Here is a 20,200-nt window from a genome sequence, read left to right on the forward strand (position 1 = left end):
CTTTACATTTAGCATCCTCAAATACTGGTTGAACTGAAAAATCAGTCTGAAAGACTGACTTAGATAAAATCATGATATTCCCGAGACTTCCATTCAGGATTATTACAATTATCTTTTTATATACGCTTTTTAAAAGATTTAAGGAGTAATGGCATGAGTCAACACTAACAAATTATGATTTTTAAAAACTATGTCTTTTATTCTGTTTCTGGTATGATAATATGGCAGACCCCTAAGTAACTAGAATAAAACTTCCAAAGAAAACTAAAAATTGTAAAGTATAAAAAACATCTCAATACTATCCAAAGCAATTTATAGATTCAATGCCATCCTTATCAAAATACCAATGACATTCTTCACAGAAAAAGAAAAAAAAAATCCAAAAATTTATATGGAAGCACAAAAAACAATGAATAAACAAAGCAATCCTGAGCAAAATGAACAAAGCTGGAGCCATTGCACTACCTGACTGCAAAATATACTAAAAGCTATAGTAACCAAAACAGGATGGTGTTGGCAATGAACAGAATAGAGAACCTAGAACTAAATCCATGCATCCACAATCAACTCATTTTGAGAAAGGCAATAAGAACATACATTTAGCAAAGGACAGGGTCTTCGATAAATGGTGCTGGGAAAACTGAGTAACAATATGCAATAAGAATAAGAATGAAACTTGAGCCCTGTCTCTCACCAAAAAAAAAAAAAAAAAAAAATCAAAGCAAAGTGGGTTAAAGACCTAAATCTAAGACCTGAAACTATGAAACTACTAGAAGAAACATTGGGGAAATGAAACACTCTAGGACATTAGTCTAGACAAAGATTTTTTGAATAAGACCTAGAAAGTATAGGCAACAAAAGCAAAAGTAGACAAATGGGATTATACCAAGCTAAAAAGCTTCTGCACAGCTAAGGAAACAATCAACAAAGTGAAGAGACAACCTACAGAACGGGAGAAAATATTCATAAACTATGCATTGAACAAGGGGTTAACAACCAGAATACATAAGGACTCCAACAACTCAATATGAAAAAACAATCTGATTGAAAAATGGGTAAAAGATCTTAATGGACATTTTTCAGAAGACAACATACAAATGACCAACCAGTATATGGAAAAATGCCCAATATCACTAATCATGGTAGAAAGGAAAAAAGAAAAAAAAATAGAGAGAGAAAAACAAAAAAACACATCTTACAAGCATCTCTGAGCTAGCTAGCAAGAAGTAAAGAATCCTTGTGCCAAAGATGGAGTAAAGAGGGGGACCCAAAGAAGAAAGAATAACACTGCTGGCTGCTATCCATGGAAGGCATTTGCCAATTAAACTTGAGCTTTCTTTTTCACTACATTTCACTGGGGTCCTGGAACACAAAACAAAGTCCAAATTCTGGTCAAGGTAGGGATGCTAAAAGAGTTCCCCACCTCATAAAGTTGAGTCTCAGGGGTTAAGTTCAATATAATGGTAAAGTAGAAATAATGTCATTGCCCAACCTCTTTCCTCCCCTACTCCTAACCCCTACCCTGGCAACTGCAAGTAAAAACAAATGTCTCAAAACTGTAAAGTGGAGCTCATTCAAATTTGCAGCAAGAACAACAGTATCTAGATGTTAAAAACCTCAAACAGAGAATTTAATTTAAATTGATGCTAGACTGGTAATGCTCCCAGATGCTTAGCAGACACAAATACGAATATTCTTTGGTGTCCTCTCACATTGACTCAGAGTTAAAAGAATTTCTACAGGAAGAAATTCCAAGAAAAATGAACAGTAAATGAGTAAATGAACACAATGAAAAATGAACACAATGAACACAACAGTAAAATGAATAGTAAAAAACAAAACACAGAAGGAAACAAAGTATCATGAATGAAACATTCAAAAGAAAACAACTAAAGACTGCAAATGCTGCAAATATTAAAGATCAATGCTTATAAAACAATCTTGCAAATATATACAGGGAAAAACAAATTATGATAACAGACCAAAGATTTGAAAAAGAAACCAAGCAGAGCCACTAAAACTGAAAAATAAGATAACTGAAGTTTAAGATATAAAGGAAAGGCTGAAGATCAGATTAAGCCATGACCAAAGACAGACAACTGTAAGTTAAACCTAAAGAAATGATCAAAAATGCAGGCAATGGAGAAACAAAGACATGGAAAATAGAATCATTTAAAAAACAAGGAAGACATAATAGAATGAAATGCTCTAAATATATCTCATTTAAGTTCCAGAAAGAGAAGAAAGAGAACAGGGGGGATGGGGAACAGAAGTAATATCAAAAGAGATTAAGGGCCAACGCTTTCAGAACTGATGAAAAACACCAATACACAGATTTAATTCTAACAAATCCCAAGTAGAATACATTAAAAAAAAGTCACATATACACATACCAGATAAAATGATCTTTAAAGTAACCACGCAGAGTAGATTTCCTTCATAGGACTGATTTACCACACTAATAGCTAACTTATCATCAACAGGAAACTAGAAGACAGTGCAGTAATATCTTCAACGTGTTGAGGAAAAAAAAAAATAAGAAAGTGCCATATTCTTTTCCAAAGTGGCTGTATCATTTTGCATAGCCTATGGCTGTTGAGAACAAGAACTATTCTCAGCCCACGAGAAGTGCCAGTAATTTTCCTGCCCGCTTCTTTAATAGGTTTGTTTCCCAGGCCTCAAGCAATTTTTTCACATGCATGTGCTGAACAACATTTAGAGGGTGCAAGAGGAACCCCTCGGTACAGCTTTTGAGCACTCTCTATGCACAGTCTCCCCTCTCTGGAACTCTGTCCTGTGAGGCAGCCACCATGGCCAGAATCAGGAAATTGTATCCAATCGGTTTATTTTAAATAACCTTACAGTCCCACTAAACTTGTCTCATGATCATGTTTATAGATGTAATGGGTATTTTTTTTAATACTTCCATAATATAAGCTTAATTTTGTTATTCAGGATGTTAAAGATTAAGCTGGGTTTTATTTTGTTTTGTTTCATTTACTTACTGAAAGGTTAGAAAACTAAAGAATCTTCAATTTTACATAAAACCAGATAGAATCTACGCCAACTTGAGCTATGGGTTACAGCCAGTACTATAATTGTGTGGAGGAGGTTTCAATTATGCATTAATTACATAGCAAAGTTTCCAGATAACTCAAACTATAGAGGAGATGTCAGTTGCAATGAGGTGTTAAACAATGGAGTGTTTTAAACTTGTAAGAAAAATTAGGCATGGTCTATCCTAAGAATGCGGTCTGTTTAACTGGTTGGCTTCTCTGTAGTAAATAAATAAGGTTAAAGAGAACAACACTAAAATTTACTTTGTGATTTCTTTGCATTATTTATTATCTTCTAGTTAAGATAATATTTAAATATTAGATTTATAATACATTTGTATGTACACTGCAAAGGTTCTGGAGAGCGAAGGATTAAGCATAGAATTTCTTTTTTAACATTTCACAAAGTTACTGTGAAATTTTTTGTAACCAGCCAAACACATTTATAAAAAATATAAAGAGATACCAATTATTAAAATTTGAGAACTAGATCATACCAATTCACAAATCATAAAAATGAGTTAGAAGGAGCCTTAAAGATCACCATACCCAAATACAGTAAATGCAAAAACCCAATACCAAGTGTAATGAAGCTTCATGGGAACTAAAATCAAGTCCCAGATGTATGACTACTTATGTAACAAAAAAGGAACTCCAAGTTGGGGATAAATGCATTAAATTAATTCACAGGTTGCACAAACACACAAATTATGAATTTCAGGTACACAAGTCTCCTATTCTCCAATTTTCTCAATGTGTTTCTCCCCTCCTTTTTTTTCTCAAGCATTTACTTAATACTCATTATTAGGCAAACTGTTTTAAACAATGTAGCTACAACTAACAATAAAACAACAAGCCCTTGTCTGTGAGGAAATCATAATTTAGTTGGAAAGGCTGGTGATAGATTGCAAGACACAGAAACTATCATAAAACCAAAAAGCAAAAAAAAAAAAAAAAAAAATGCATCTATTTCACAGATTATAAAATAAAGCATATTGATTAAAAGGTGGAATGCCTGTACAAAACTGAAACAATTTTTTAAAATAAAGCATTCCACTTTGGAGTGACTCTGACAGTTTTAATTATACTATCAAATCTTTTTCAAGGACCAAAATTATTGTATTTCTTATGCATCCAGTTGTAGATCACTTGAAGAATCTCATCACGTGGCACAGGCTATCAAAAGACTCATATCTGCCAGAATACTAAAACTTTACTATAAAAGCCTAATATAAAAATTTCTTCTTTCCATAATATCAATTGAAAATGTTCACTGACTATTTTGTGATTTGAAAGTACTTTTTAAAAACTCTTAATGTATGAATATACTTGTACATGCTGGGCTACCTAGATTTTATGAAGAAAGCTATTTAAGTTAGAGGCATTTAAAACTGAACTCTGTATTTAAAAGAACCTGAAATTAGCAAGTATTGCAACTTATTCTGTTTCTCGTTTTTCATCAGTCATAAGTTACTTAAAAGCAGTATGATTTTCTTTCTTAAAGAATTGTCACTCTTACTTTATTGAGGAAAAAAAGCCAGAGCACTCACATTCTTCTTTTAGATATTAATTATGTTACTAAATAAAAGTATTTTTCTAGTTACCATTAAAAATATTTAATAAGAAATTTTCAACAGGAAACCAGATTACAAAATATTATAATTATACTAATACTGAATTTAGGCCTTGAATTTTGTTTGAGTTTGTTTTGTTCTTTATTGTTATCATACAACTATCAGAGCCAGAATAAAACTCAAATTCTTAATTCTGAATGTTTGTTAGGTCTCTGTGCTGTCCAAATGATAAGACTACTAACTTGGTCATCAGGAAACCTGGATTTATTTCCTGCCCTGCAACTAACTAGCAGAGTTAAAAGGTTCAAATAGTCTTTGAGGTTCTTTTATCTGTTGGTATTTTCATTCAAGAGAAAGAGTGGATCAAGCTAAATGTATTATATATCCTTTTTAGTTCTCAAATTGTAGAAAATAATAAATTCCAAGTATTTCTTTAGATTATGAAAAATCACTATCATGTATGTTCTCACCAATACTACATAATCCGTGAGAGGAACTAGGTAAAGCCTTTAATGGCTGATAACTGTTGAGGTTCAATTTGATTTTCAACTCATCTTCAGGATGTGATTCAAGTTTGTAAAAAGTCAAAGGACACTGTATTTTTCACTTTGAACAATAAGGCATAAAACTGGTAGGGGGAGGAGCCAGAGATCACACCCAATTCCTCTTGTAGTTCTTAAGTGTGCTCTTCAGCTGGATATAGAAACCAAATTGACAGCAGGCAGATTAACAAGAGAAAAGCATGTACATTTCATTAGTTTTACATGTGCACAGGGATCTTTACAAGAAAGTGAAGTACAAAGAAATTACCAAGAAAGATGATTTTATATTTTTTAGACAAAAGAGAAATAAATATGACAAGAAATGATAGGATAAAGAAAATCTGGCTAGGGCAGTAAAATTTTCTACCAGAGTCACGAGGAGATACACCGGGTGATGGGGGAATGTAAAGCAGGTGGAAGACAAGGGTTATTTCATTAAGTATGTTTACTTAGGTCCACTGTGCCCTCAATTCCTGGTGATAAGGGTTCTTTTCTCACCCCAGTATGGAAAGGGGACCTCCCATCCCAAGCAATCCTTTTCACTGACTGCATATAGGAAGAAACAGGTCAGCTTACCCTTTTTCTTTTTAATTTCAAAACATTAAGGGGGTACAAATGATTTTGTTACACGGATAGCTTTTATAATGCTTAAGTCAGGGTTTTGAGTGTGCCCACCATCTCAACAGTGTTCACTGTACTTGATGTGTTGTTTTTTAACCCCTCCCCTCCTCCCCCATCCCCTATTCTTGATTTCCTATGATCTTTACAACTCTTTGTGCCCATCCATTAGCTCCCAATGGTTAGAGAGTACATGTGGTGTCTGTTTTTCCATTCCTGAGATATTTCACTTAGGATAATGGTCTCCAATTCCATCCAAGTTGCTGCAAAAGATATTTCATTCCCTTTTATGGCTGAGTAGTACTCCATGGTGTATATATACACACCACATTTTCTTAATCCACTAATGACTTGATGGGCACTTAGGTTGATTACACATCTTTGCAATTGTGAACTACGCTGCAATAAACATTCAAGCGCAGCAGGTGTCTTTTTGATAAAATGACCTCTTCTTTTCCAATGGGACTGCTGGTTAGTCTACACTTACTTCTTTGAGGACTCTCCATACTGTTTTCCATAGAGGTTGTACTGATCTGCAGTCCCACCAACAGCATATAAGTGTTCCTTTCTCTCTGCATCCACGCCAGTATCTACTGTACTTGACTTCTTAACAATGGCCATTCTGACAGGGGTGATATCTCATTCTGGTTTTAATTTGCATTTCCCTGATGATCAGTGATGTTGAGCACTTCATGTGTTTTTTGGCCATTTGTCTATCTTCTTTTGAAAAACTTCTATTCATATCTGTTGCCCACTTTTTAATGGACCTGTTTTTTTTTTTTCTTGCTAATTTGTATGAGTTCTTCGTAGATTCTAAATATTAGCCCTTTATCAGATGTATCATTTGCAAATATTTTCTCCCATTATGGGAGGGTAGCTATTAACTCTACTGATTATTTCCTTAGCTGTGTGGAAACATTTTAATTTAATCAAGTCCTGTTTATTTTTGTTGTTGTTTTATTTGCCTTTGGGGTCTTAGCCATCAATTCTTTGCCTAAGCTGAAGTCTAAGAAAGCATTTCCTACATTGTCTTCTAGAATTTTTATGTTTTCATGCCTTACATTTAAGTCTCTTGTATAAAATAATCACCATGGTCAAGTGGGATTCATCCCTGGGATGCAACGATGGTTCAACATATGCAAATCAATAAATGCAATTCACCACATAAACAGAACCAAAACCATATGATCATCTCAAAAGATGCATAAAAAGTATTCGATAAAATACAGCAACCTTTCATGATAAAAACCCTCAACAACCTAGGCATAGAAGGAACATACTTCAGGATTATAAAAGCCATATATAATAAACCCATAACCAATATCATACTCAATGACGAGGAGTGGAAAGCATTCCCCCTAAGAAGTGAACAACCCAAGGGTGCCCACAGTCACCACTTCTATTCACAACAGTGCTGGATGTCCTAGCCAGAGCAATCAGGCAGGAGAAAGAGATAAAGGATATTCAAATCTGGAAAGAGGAAGCCAAACTATTGCTTTTCACTGATGATATGATCTTGTATCTAGAAAACCCCAAAGACTCCACTGAAAGACTCCTAGAATTGATAAATTCAGCAAAGTATCAGGTTACAAAATTAATATACACAAATCAGTAGCATTTCTATATGCTAATAACAATCAAGCTAAGAGTCAAATCAAAGACTCAATACAATTAATAATAGCTACAAAGAAAATAAAATAATTTGGAATTTACTTAACCAAGGAAGTGAAAGATCTCTACAAGGAGAATTATGGAACATGAAGAAAGAAATCACAGATGACGCAAACGAATGGAAAAACATCTTGTGGATTAGAAGAATCATCATTGTTAAAATGTCCATACTGCCCAAAGTGATGTACAGATTCAACCCAACCCCCACCAAAATACCAACATCATATTTCACAGATGTAGAAAAAATAATTATATGTTTCATTTGGAACCAAAAAAGAGCCTGAATAACCAAAGCAGTCTTAAGTAAAACGAACAAATCTGGAGGCATCACATTATCTGACTTCAAATTATACTATCAGGTTATAGTAACCAAACTGGATAGCCACATGCATGAAAATGAAATGGGACTCCCTATCTCTCGCCATCTACAAAAATTAATTCAGCTCACCCATTCTGAAACTACAATTTCTCCAATGTTTTCAACTCAAAATAATCAATATACCTATTTGGCATATTTTGGGATGGTGTGTCCTTTGCTCCTTCACTGGGTTTTATACTAAGTGCTGGAACAAATTTTATTTCTCATCAGTTGCAAGTAGTAACTCCTAACATATCAACACCATTATGATGTGAGCTCCTAGAAGGTTGGGCTTGTGGTATATTTATCTACATAGCAGTTTGCTTTTTAGTTATTGCTCTATAGATCTAGTTTGTTGAATGAACAAACTCAATATACAGAGCAATCTCCCCAAATGAGTGTTATTACTAAAATCATCTGAATCTTTCTCACAGCTGAAGCATCCGAATGAATGATTAGACAAAGATTAAAACTTATTTCTAATGTTGAATGTACCCCAAACTCAAACAATCTATTGATAGCCAAGTAGGCAAATATTTTATGAAATATTCTATATTTTTAATTCTCCTCAGGTACAACTCAAACAATTAAATAGAACTTAAGAAATCTGCTGTTGCCTTAACAGATTAATGTACATTTGGCAGATTAATAACTTACTATTAAAATAGGTTAAATGTATCTTATAAACTTCCAATTCCAATAATACAGTGTACCAGATAGTATAAAATCCTCCAACTACAAACACCAAGAAATGCTAAATACAATATAACATACACATGAAATGCATAGCTGAGCTAAAACAAAAATAGTCAAGGGCTACAAAGAAAAAGCGACAACCAATCAAGCACACTTGTGTTGTAGGGGAAGAAAGTATATGGATTCTTGAGAATTGGTTCTTTACCACCCACACGGGGAAAGGACACAAAGAAGCTAGAACTAGAACCCACAGAAGTGTCACACAATCGATGAAAGGATAAACTAGGGGAAAAATTGTTTCTAATCAAGTGACAGGGAAGCATATCCATCTTGATCTGGCTCTGAAGTAGGGCAAGAAAAAGGGTTTCTGATTAACTTGTCAGCCAAGGGCCAACTCCAATATCCTTCACTTCTGACATGAATCTGAATTTATACCACCCTAGTGGACCAGAAATCCTCAAGCTGATCTTGAACACAAAAATCAACTTAAGTCTTGGGATATTCTTGGAGCATGTGGCAAAAGCAATCACAAAATTACTCCAGAAGGTCATGCCTTCCATCCAGGATTTCTTCAAATAAAACCATGTTAGGAGTAGCAAGCAACAGGCCAAACTCACAACACACACCAGAATTAAATGACCAGATACATGACACAACCAGACAATTGGACAATTTCTATTTAATAAGAAGTATCATAAGAAAGTATCAAAACAGTATTAAAATACTATAGCAGAATACAGTTAACCCCCTTCTCTCCAACTAGGGATTCACAGCACCTCTCTTATCCCCCAAAACACTGTGTTATTAATATAATTTTGAGTTCTTCCGTTTTCTTTCCCCTATTCAATAAAAGCAGTCTGACAGAAGGAATTATCTAAAAACCCTGTATCAGTCAGCAGTGTTTAACACATTGCCACACTAGAAAAAAAAATTTTTTTTTCTTTGGGGCCACGGTGTTTTATTATAAAAATAGAATAAAAACTTCAAAAACAAAACAATCCTTTCTAATATAATGAAAAATTTGTTATTTTTTTATCGTTTTCTGTGTGTGAGTTATGTAGTTCTCGTGGCTCCCAAGGTGAAGAAACTTGTAAGGTACAGATGCTTCACAAGGCCCTGGGCTCAAAACTAGCCTGGGTTAAATACGACTGACACGGCAGTTAACGTGCCAACTGCATGTGTAAAGTATTTACCTGTTTTAACAATCCGTATGACTGAAAAAAAAATCTACTGAAAAAACCGCTTGTAATGTTGGGTTTAAAAAACTTGACAGGATTCTGAAAATCACTTCACCATGGCTCATTTTAAAATTTGCTAATGTATATATCACTGAAAATTATTTAAAACAATTTTAACATTTCTATTTTTCTTCTGTAAACAACCACCAATCCAAGAAGTAGTGTAATTTTTAATAGTCATAATCTTTAAAAGTGGTACACCTATTCATATTCATTAATATAAGGAGAAATGTTGCTGGAAAACATATGTAAACCACTTAAATTTTAAGTCTGAAACTGGTTGGGGAGAGGAAAGATTTATTTTTATACCCCTCATTGTGGCACCTGTTTATTAGAACAATTGAGCACAAGTCCAACTGTATTCATTTTAAAAAGGAAATGAGGAAGGAATAGAGACATTAAAAGTTTCAAAAAGTTAAGCATCTGGAAGTTTTAATGTAGAGTATAGGTTTCATTTTCATTTTTTCAACTTTTACTTTTAATTAGGTTAAATAATTATGCCTCCACCCACCCACCTTCTCCTCCTAGGGAATACGTCAAATATACAGAAAGAACCTGAATTTGTTTTATAAACTCCTCAAACTCTTCAGGAAAAAAGAAAAACAAAACAGTTCACATTAAAATTAATACAATGGTACCGTTTTCATTAAGATATTAGCCAGAGGTTTTTGTAATTTTCCATACAAGATCTAGATATAAAATAATGTACTCTGTTTTAAAAAATTATACTTCAGACTATCTGTAAAGCCTATAGCACAGAAACTAAAATTTTGGTTTCTGTAAATAGGTACTACTGACTTAGTAACTACTACTCCACAATGATATCTCAAAGTCCTATGAACACAGGTTAGTAAATTACTTACTTCAGGTCCTGTAGAAGGTCTTTTGCATTAAGCATGGTTATTAAAGATGTGGTAGCTGCGGGAATTATGATAATGGGTGTTCGTGATCCTGTAAAGACAAAATTTTACAGTTGGCAAATATATTATCATTAAACGGAATTACACTTACTTTTCCTACTAAAAGTTAAAAGTTTATAAATTGTAACTTTTAATTCTTTTGAGCTAAAAAATATTTTAAGCCACAGTGATATTAAAAACATTTAATAATAAGTGTAGCTTGAACACTGACAAACCAGAATGGATACCATGCACAAACATTTGATATAGCTACAAAAACATAATAACAGCCCTGGTTTTGCAGTCCAGTTCATCCATATTTACTTTATAAAGAAAGTTTAAAATCACATGCACAACCTCACCTTTCTTCTGATTTGGGGGAGGTCTTGCTTGAGAAACTACAAAGAGGGGGGAAAAATCACAATTGAATGTTAAAAACCATATTCTTATTTTCCAACTTACAAATAAGGCCAAAAATTATTTGTCACATGACTTGTTGTAAAATAGAAAAACATAATTGTAATCTTCTCAAATAATAATTTCTCTGCTTCACAAAAATATTAAAATGCATAATTATTCAACAAGCTGTAGTCACAATGAAAGTGGATATACCATATTCCCCCTCTTATTTTGGTTTCATTTCTGCAGTTTCAGTTACCTGCAGTCCTCTGTGGTATGACAATATTACAGGGAAAATTCCAGAAACAAACAATTCATAAGATTTAAACTGCACGCCTTTCTGAGTAGCACGGTGAAATGTTGCCCTGGGATGTGAATCTTCCCTTTGTCCAGCTCACTGCAGTAATATAGCCACAGTCCTTTAGTTGCTTAGTAGTTATCTTGGTTATTCAGATCAGCTGCCCCAGTTTTGCAGTGCTTGTGTTCAAGTAGCTCTTACTTTACTTAAGAATGGCCCCAAAGTGCAAAGTAATGATGATGACAATTCAGATACGCCACTGCCAAAGACAAGCCACAAAGTGCTTCTTTTAAGTGAAAAGGTGAAAGTTCTTAGTTTCATAAGGAAAGAAAAAAAAATCATATGCTAAAGTGGCTAAGATCTAAGATAAGAATGAATCTTCTATCTCCAAAGACTTGTATAAAAGAAAAAGAAATTCATGCTAGTTTTGCTGTTGCACCTCAAACTGCAAACGTTATGGCCAGAGTGCGTGATAAGTGCTTAGCTGAGATGGAAAAGACATTAAATTTGTAGGTGGAAGATATAAATAGAAATGTGTTCCGACTGACTGAAATCAGGGTTTGGTACTATCCCCAGTTTCAGGGGTCTTGGAATCTAACCCCTACAGATAACGGCAGACCACTGAGTATCTATGTTCATGGATATTCAAGTCTAACTAAAAAAGAAAACAAATAATTTCATCATAAACTTATTACCACTGTAATAAAGGTAAAAACAGAATACTACAAGAGCAAATAACAGTGCGGGAGGAATGTGTTTAACCATTTTGGAGGAAAGAGAAAGGAGTTAATAGAAACTAAGACCTAGAATAAATATTTCTTATATTTTTCTCTCTTTTAAAAATTTGTTTTTGTATTTTATTAGGAGAGAAGGAGTGTATTAAAGATGAGTCAGGTATATATTATCTGGAAATCACTGTATCATTTATTGTGGTCATGTTATAAAAATGCAAATATTGGGCCAGGCACAGTGGCTCATGCCTATAATCCTAACATTTTGGGAAGCTGAAGTGGGAAGATCACTTGAGACCAAGAATTTGAGACCAGCATGACCAACACAGCAAGTCCCTGTTCCTGCAAAAAAATTTAAAAAAAAATTAGCAGAGCGTGGTGGTATGTGTCAGTTGTCCCAGCTACTTAGGAGGCTAAAGCAGGAAGATACTGGGCTTGAGCCCAAGAATTTAAGGTTGGAGTGAGCTATGATAACACCACTGCACTCTAATCCGGGCAACAGGGCCAGGTGCCGTGGCTCACCCCTGTATTCCTAGCACTCTGGGAGGCCGAGGTGGGAGGATCGCTTGAGCTCATGAGTTTGAGACCAGCTTGAGCGAGAGTGAGATCCGGTCCCTACTAAAAATAAAAAAAAATTAGCTGGGTGTGGCGGCATGCATCTATAGTCCTAGCTACTCAAGAGGCTGAAGCAGGAGGATCGCTTGAGCCAGGAGTTTGAGGTTGCTGTGAGCTAGGCTGACACCACAGCACTCTAGCCCCAGCAATAGAGCGAGACTCTGCCTCAAAAATAAATAAGCAAAAAAATAACCCAGGCAACAGAGCAAGACCCTGTCTCAAAAACAAAAACAAAAACAAAACCCCATAAATACTGATATCTTATTATCTGTAATACAATGAACTTTATAATGCACAGAATATTTGTTGGTATGAGGGTAATCCAAGATAAATACATTTTACATTTCAGCATAAAAAATGCTACATATTCAATTATCAGTATTTATCCATACAGTAAGAATTTATCGATGGCATTCGATGTGCCACATACTGTGCTGGAGTTTTGTTTTTTTAAAATCACAAAAATAAATAAAAATTTAGGAGATTTAAACTGCTAATCCAACATCAGTTCTCAAAAACATATACCACCTTCAAAGGGCCCCACACGGGCACACACATTTTTGGAGTATGTTCCATTTAAAAGGCAGCAAAATGCTACATTTTAACTAATTGCTTTAAAATCCTCTATAGAGGACTGTGATAAAATATTATAGCATTCAGTAGTGTGATCCTTCCAGCCACATAAAGCAGGTAACTATACACACAGATACAAGCCCACAAACATATGTATTTGTTACAGCTTTCTCATCTTCCTTCTTGCTGGAAAAAAAAAAAAAAATACTAAAACTTTCTCAAATCATTTTGAAAAACAGGGCTCATAAATGTGATTAGCTAAGATAGTGTCATCTATAATATCATACAGTTTCAGTAAATATTTGGCATTTATTGGAGAGATTAAGGGATGACAAGACGGACAGATACATGGATAAACAAGAGACAGGAGCTGCTACGAAAATGACTTACGGAACAACAGAAAAGAAAAAAGGAAAAGAAAGAAAACAGAAATTTGTGACTCAACCACTGATTTGGTAAGGAAACCCACAAATGGGATCAGGAATCTACACAAACATTTACTAACTTCAAGGCTGAGAAGACCCAATATAAGAAAAAGGCAAAACGTAAAAGCTTTATTTAAAAATAAAATTTAGAAGTTTACAAATAACTACAAAAGAATATAAACAGACTCCCTAGTAGGTAAGGACCAAGGCTGAGACACTGTTGGGAACACGATTGTAATGAGGGTAAAGGTTAGGGGGTGGGAAGCATCACACAAGGAACTTGCATGACACAGCGATCAACAGCAAGGTCTGTACTTAGATGATTTTTAGTTCATAGCCCTATTTTGCCACTTCCTAGGCAAGTTGATTAGCTTTGCTCGGCCTCAGTTTCCTCAACCGTAAAAGAGAGAGAATAGTTTCTATATCTTGATGTTGTTGTGAGGATTTTTAAAACGATAATGCACGTTAAGTCTTGGCACATAGTTACCATTTACTGACTCCTGCAGCTACGGCTGACGCTACCTGCTGCTGCTTCTACTGCCACTGCCAGTACTTAAGCAAAGGCACTGCCAGTCTGCAAGCTAAGAACAGCCATAAAAAGAATTATTGTTGTTGTTTTGTTTGATTTCAAATATAATTATAAAGAAATATTTATTCAGAGCTATGTACAGGGCACTCTGCTAAGTTATTATTAAATGGCAAATAAAACAGCAGTAATCCCTGCCCTCAAAGAGCTTTCAGTAGAGCAGGGGAGCCACACCGTAACAAAAACACAAACACATACATAAATCTGCACACATATTAAGAAACAAAATGAGTATATACTGCAGAAAACTGTCCTTTAGATAGCTTGCTTAGAAAAAGACTCTCAAAAAAAGTGACATTTAAGATGAAATTTGAAGGATGAAAAGAAGCCAACTTGCAAAGAACAAGTGGGCGAACAGTCCAGATAAGAGGCAGGAATGTGGCAAATGCCAAAGGCAGGAAGAAAGTACTATGCTTTGTGGAACTGAAACAAGGCAAATGTGTAGACCATAGGGAAGAAAGGAAGAATGGCAGGAGATGAGGTTAAAAATATATGCAGAGATCAATTCAAGTAGGGCCTTTTATGCAATGTTAAGTTTGTATTTAAGTGCTATCCCAAAGTCCTATAACTTTTAAGCCATAAAGTGACATGATTTGATTTTCATGCCACACCTTCTGTAAGGGAAAAACAATGAATTTAGATAAGGGATCAAAAAGAGTCCAGAAAGCACAGTTAGGACTATTACAATAGTGCTACTCAAATTATGTGTGGTTAAGAATGAGTTTTTGTTTTCATTTTAAATTCCAATCCAAGGCAATAACAATGAATTTCTAGAAAAATGATCACGTACTTAGATGCTATGACAGTATTTTACCTTCCATTTCTATATGTATCTTGTTAGGGACCAGAAATAAAAAGGCTGCAGACTGACATGGTCTGCAAACCACACTTTAAGATGTAGTGGTCTACAAAAATAACGATAGTTTCAACTGGAGTCATGGTAGTGGAGTTAAAGAGAAACAGACGAACCTGGGATACAGAAAAGGTAAATCTGACGGAACCCACTGACATTAGATAAGGAAAGAAGGAAATGCGATGAATGAAAATAAGTCCTAAGTTTTTTACATAAGAAACAGAGCTGATGGTAGTGCCATTTATTTATGAAGTAGCAGGAAAGTGTGCAGTAAGAGATCTCAGGGAAAATATCAAGAAAAAATGTTTTTTATTTTAGTATGCCGATGGCATGTCCAAATGTTACACAGACTGTTAATGTAAGATTCTAGAGATAAGAAGAGATGTCTGAATTGGAGATAAGAATTTGGAAATCATCAGCACATAGATTTAAAACTATGAAATGAGAGAAGTACTTCAGCCAGAACCTAGGTTATAAATTGGATGATTGACTAGCGTTAGAAATCTGTATAAAATATACAGGGGCTAACTCTTTTAATCTCACATCAGTGGTATTAAACACATGAACTAGAGCTATAGGCCAACTAATTATCTCAGAAGATCTATGAGTTAGAAGAATTAAAGCTGAAAAAGTAAAGTATGGACTGTGTATGTATTAGAAAGAGGGAAGAAGAAAGACAGGGATAAGCGTAAGAGATTTAATCTGGCTATAGAAAGGAAATGACAGTGAAGTCCAGGACTATGGCTTATCAAATGCTTGTATGTCTAAATCCATTACAAAACATGTGCCTTGTGTTAGTTATAGTCCCTAAATGAATTTTTAGAGGCTGGGAATTTTTAGAGGTTTCAAAGTTTAAAGTGTTTAGCTGTAACACCTTAAAACATTAAATTTACCCAGGGACTTGCCTGACACAAGAGCACTAAATAAAAAATATTTGATGAAAAGGGAAATAAAAAATTTTAAATGGTCAAAAATGAAATTCCACTCTTGATTTATCTCACTCAAGGAGAGACTAGGAGGTTCACTCCCCCATTTCTAAATGATTTAAACTCTAACCAACAAACAACAGTTATAATTCTAAAATCCTTCATCTTATACTGCCAGATATATTTTGGGCACTCATATTTTTTCAGATTTTAAAAAGATAATACAGGTGAACATGCGAGATATTAATGTCCTTTTAAAACTGGGCTGCACCCCATAAGCAGATATATTTAATATCTCTGCAACAAAATAATGATACACTAATTAGGACAAATAAAGACTTCAAACTATTACCATCTATTCAAATCAGGTCTTACTGCTAAATAAGAGCTAAAAACTTAATTTCTTTTAGAATGGAGGGTAGAACTGTGGAACTATGAATGTCAAGTAGTTAAGTGGAAAAAGAAAGAGGCAAGTTTTCATGGATGAGCATCAGAATATCTGAGATACTAAGAGGCATTAGTTCAGATTAATTTCCATCAGTTCAATCCTCAGTGTACCTTGGCAGAGTAACTGAAAAAGTATGATAGGATTTTAAGAGTTGAAAAAGACTCAGAACCCCTTTACATAGGATCTTCTACTACATCACATAACCGGCTAGTAAAACCTAGCCCCTTTAACTTCATTTTATCACAAGCACACCTGAACAAAATCGTTTGTTTAGGTATCAGTGCCTCCCCCAACCCCTTTCCTTAGTACGCTGATTTTGAGAAAATGGGAAATGGAGACAATTTTACATCACAGAACACAAAACTGGGTTAGGATCCTCAAGTGGTGATTTTCCCCCTTTTATAGCATTTCTGAATTTCTCATGAGATCTTTTTTAGATTGATAATCCATAACCTCCCATCCGTCCCTTCCAAACAAAATAAACAATTCTGTATCTGTGATTCAGCTGCCTCCACAACATTCCTGCATTTCATAGGTGGTATTCTTTGGGCCCAAGCACATCGTCCATACCTACTTCCTTCACTTTCTTCCTCCTTCCTGTAAAAGGCTCCTTTAGCTTCTCCTAGTTTCTGGCAAAGAACCCAGTAGTACATGGAAGGCATTCAAATAGTATTTGAATGATGGCCTTTGGTATACCCATCTCTACCTAAATTAAATACAATCTGCACTCCTCTTTCCCACTCCTACTCAAACATACAAATGACAAAGATCTCAAACAAACCCAGTGTCCAGAAAAAAAGAAATACTAGCCATGTATAAGGGGAGCATGGATGTATGGGTTCAGGACATAGTGAAACTGACTGCAAAATCATTCCGACATATGCCCCAGATAACCCTAATACCATACTTTTGAAGTGCTTTCAGAAATCATATTTGTAAACTACATAATTGTAGAATTTGCCTGTGTGCAAACATACTGTGAATGAAAAGATATCCAAGGACACTGGTACTTTAGAGACAGGAGTCCTCCAATCTCTGCATTTGCCAGCAAATTAAAAAATTCCTCTTTCCTTCTCCTCAAAAAGCAAAGAAAAAACCATTCCAAATCTGCACTACTGATACCGCCAAATGTCAAATTTATGGAGAAGACTGCCCAGTTAAGTTCTTGCCTGTGCCTTTCCTATTCTTTATTTTCTTCATATTCACTTTCAACAGCACTGATGGGGTTAAAAAAAAAAAGGTGGTATGGCATCACACCGAAATTATGCTAAACATAAAAATAAAACACCAAATCCAAAATCAAGCTCAAAGGACCTCAAACAAATACAGCGTTGGTATCTACATGCATCTATAAAGATCAATCTTTTTAGGTGCTAGGAAGAGGGAGGAAAATCTTTCCATAATCACTTTAATACTACCATTGTTTAACACATTTTTAAAAAATGGTACAGAATTTTATGTACTCAATAACACAGATATTTGACATTGCAAGCATCAAAGGAGCATATCAGTCTATTGAAATTATAATTCTATGCTTTTGTTGGAAAAAAATTCACATCTGCATGTACTTTCATGGAACTAGGACAGGGAATTGGTGAGAGGAAGAATACACATAAACAGCCTATTAAAACATCTGTAAAAAGTCTTAACCAAAACAAAAACATTTTCTTAAAAATTTTAACTCTTCAACTATACTTATTTAGTCAAGTAAATGTTCTTATGCTATAACTTCATTATTCAAAAGCACAGTGTTTTATAATCTATTTTATCAAAGATCTTTGAATCAAATTAGGGAAAATATTATTATAGTAAAGACTATTACAAAATCCACTTGAGCTGTTTAATGCACTATAGGAAAATAAATAATTCAACATGGTTTTCATTTTAACTTCTTTATGTTTTTCTAATATAAAGTTTTATTAATGATGTTGACTGAAGTTTAACAAGCATTTTATGTACATTATCACAGTTTTGAGATCTGCTTAAGCAATATTGACAGTCTGAAGAAAAATAACTTTTCAATGTATTTTAAGTAAAATTTCAATTTCTTCAAAGTATTATACATACCAAAAAAGGGGGTCACTGTTATAATCATTTGAAAAAAACAAAAACCAAAGTTTTACATTTTTACCTGGTCTTGGTACTGGCTGGGCTGCTGGAGTCTGAGTCTTACGGGCAGATGCACCCTCCTTTAAAAGAATTAAAATTGATATATGACATCAAAGTTCCTTTACATAATAGTTCAACACTTTAATTACTGTAAAGAAATCTCTTATCTCTCACTCTTTCTGCTTCTCTCACTCAGTTACTCCACTGAACGTATTATGACCCTAAGAGTTGTTAAAAAAAAAAAAAACTCTCCCTATCTTTCATGCTATTAGTCACGAGACAGTGATAGAGATATTTAGTGGAAAATAAATTTAAATAGTTAACATAGTTAACTGTAAGAATGTAATTTTTTTAATGATCTGCTTAATTGCTGAAAATTTTAATATTCTCAAAAATGTCATTACCTGTTTTAAAATCAAGTCAATCTTTTTTCCTTAAACCATGTCAAAATGAATAACCTTATATTAGAAAAATCTAAACAATGTTACTTTGGAGTGTATGAAAAAAAAATAAGCATTTCAAATAAATGCCTATAAAATAATTTAAAACATCACATTTATAAATATGAGATCTGTTATGTTTGAATTAAGAGCAGATTAGAGTGTCTTAAAAACTAAATAACAAATCTCAACTAATTACTGAGCATGTAATATGTACAAGGAAATATGCTAAGTGTTGAAGTACATCAATTATATACTCAGGAACAGATGCCTCTGAAATGCTTAAGATACGCAAAAAGTCTGTCGTTAGTGCAATAGTTTCCATCATTCACACTAATTTTTAGTAACACATTTTTCTTTAAAGGATGCTGCAAATGTAAATTTTTTAACAACTATGAATTCATAAAGATTTTACTCTAGTTGTACTTAACAGAAGGAAATCTGATGAATATCAGGGAGTCACATGAGTCCATAATAATAAAATCAATATCAGCATCACAGGAAACATTTCCAAGGAAATATTGCTAAATAATATTTATTGTAATTATACTACATTCCTGTCAAAAATTTGAGATTTTACATAGTAAAATCATTTCCCCACAGTATATTTTTAAAATAAATGACTATAAGAATTAGTACCAACAGAAAAAAATACTTTCACTTCAATTTAGATTACTAATACAGTGCTTAGGTAGTCCTAGCATTCAGTTAGAATGTCACAGAAACCATTCTTTATTAGAAGAAACAATAAACAGCCACAGTGGCAACTAGCAAAAACTCTCTGAAGTTAAAAATAAAATAAATAAAAAGCACCTGAGAACTGTAAAATATTTTTTTCCAATATTCTCATTATTATGCATTTAATTATATACTGCTATATTTAATATTGAGTCATTCTACGTGCTGGTTTCATGCATGTATTGTTTGTAAAAATTCATCAACCTTACTTAAAATACAGACATCTTTCTCCAAAGTAAAAGAATTTAAACATAAGAAAAGGTGAGTCATAATTAAGGTGGAGAGCATATCAAATATTTAATATCACTATAATGTGAGGAAATTTTCTAATTGTATTTGTTTCTAAATTCATGTTGAGGACATGTAATCCCAATGTCCAGGGCATAACAGGAACTCAACACATGTTG

General features: G+C 34.0%; 1 protein-coding gene across 1 annotated transcript in view; it reads right to left on the minus strand.

Annotated features, from left to right (window-relative positions):
* CDC73 (cell division cycle 73) overlaps nt 1-20,200 on the minus strand; it is a 122,634-nt gene that overhangs the window by 19,646 nt on the left and 82,788 nt on the right. The window contains exons 11-13 of the mRNA XM_069459388.1: nt 18,638-18,695; nt 11,015-11,050; nt 10,617-10,704 (exon numbers count right to left, since the gene is read on the minus strand). Coding sequence (XP_069315489.1) covers nt 10,617-10,704; nt 11,015-11,050; nt 18,638-18,695 — 182 coding nt within the window. The remainder of the gene's footprint in view (nt 1-10,616; nt 10,705-11,014; nt 11,051-18,637; nt 18,696-20,200) is intronic.

This window comes from Eulemur rufifrons, chromosome 27, assembly GCF_041146395.1.
Source record: "Eulemur rufifrons isolate Redbay chromosome 27, OSU_ERuf_1, whole genome shotgun sequence".
Lineage (NCBI taxonomy): Eukaryota > Metazoa > Chordata > Mammalia > Primates > Lemuridae > Eulemur > Eulemur rufifrons.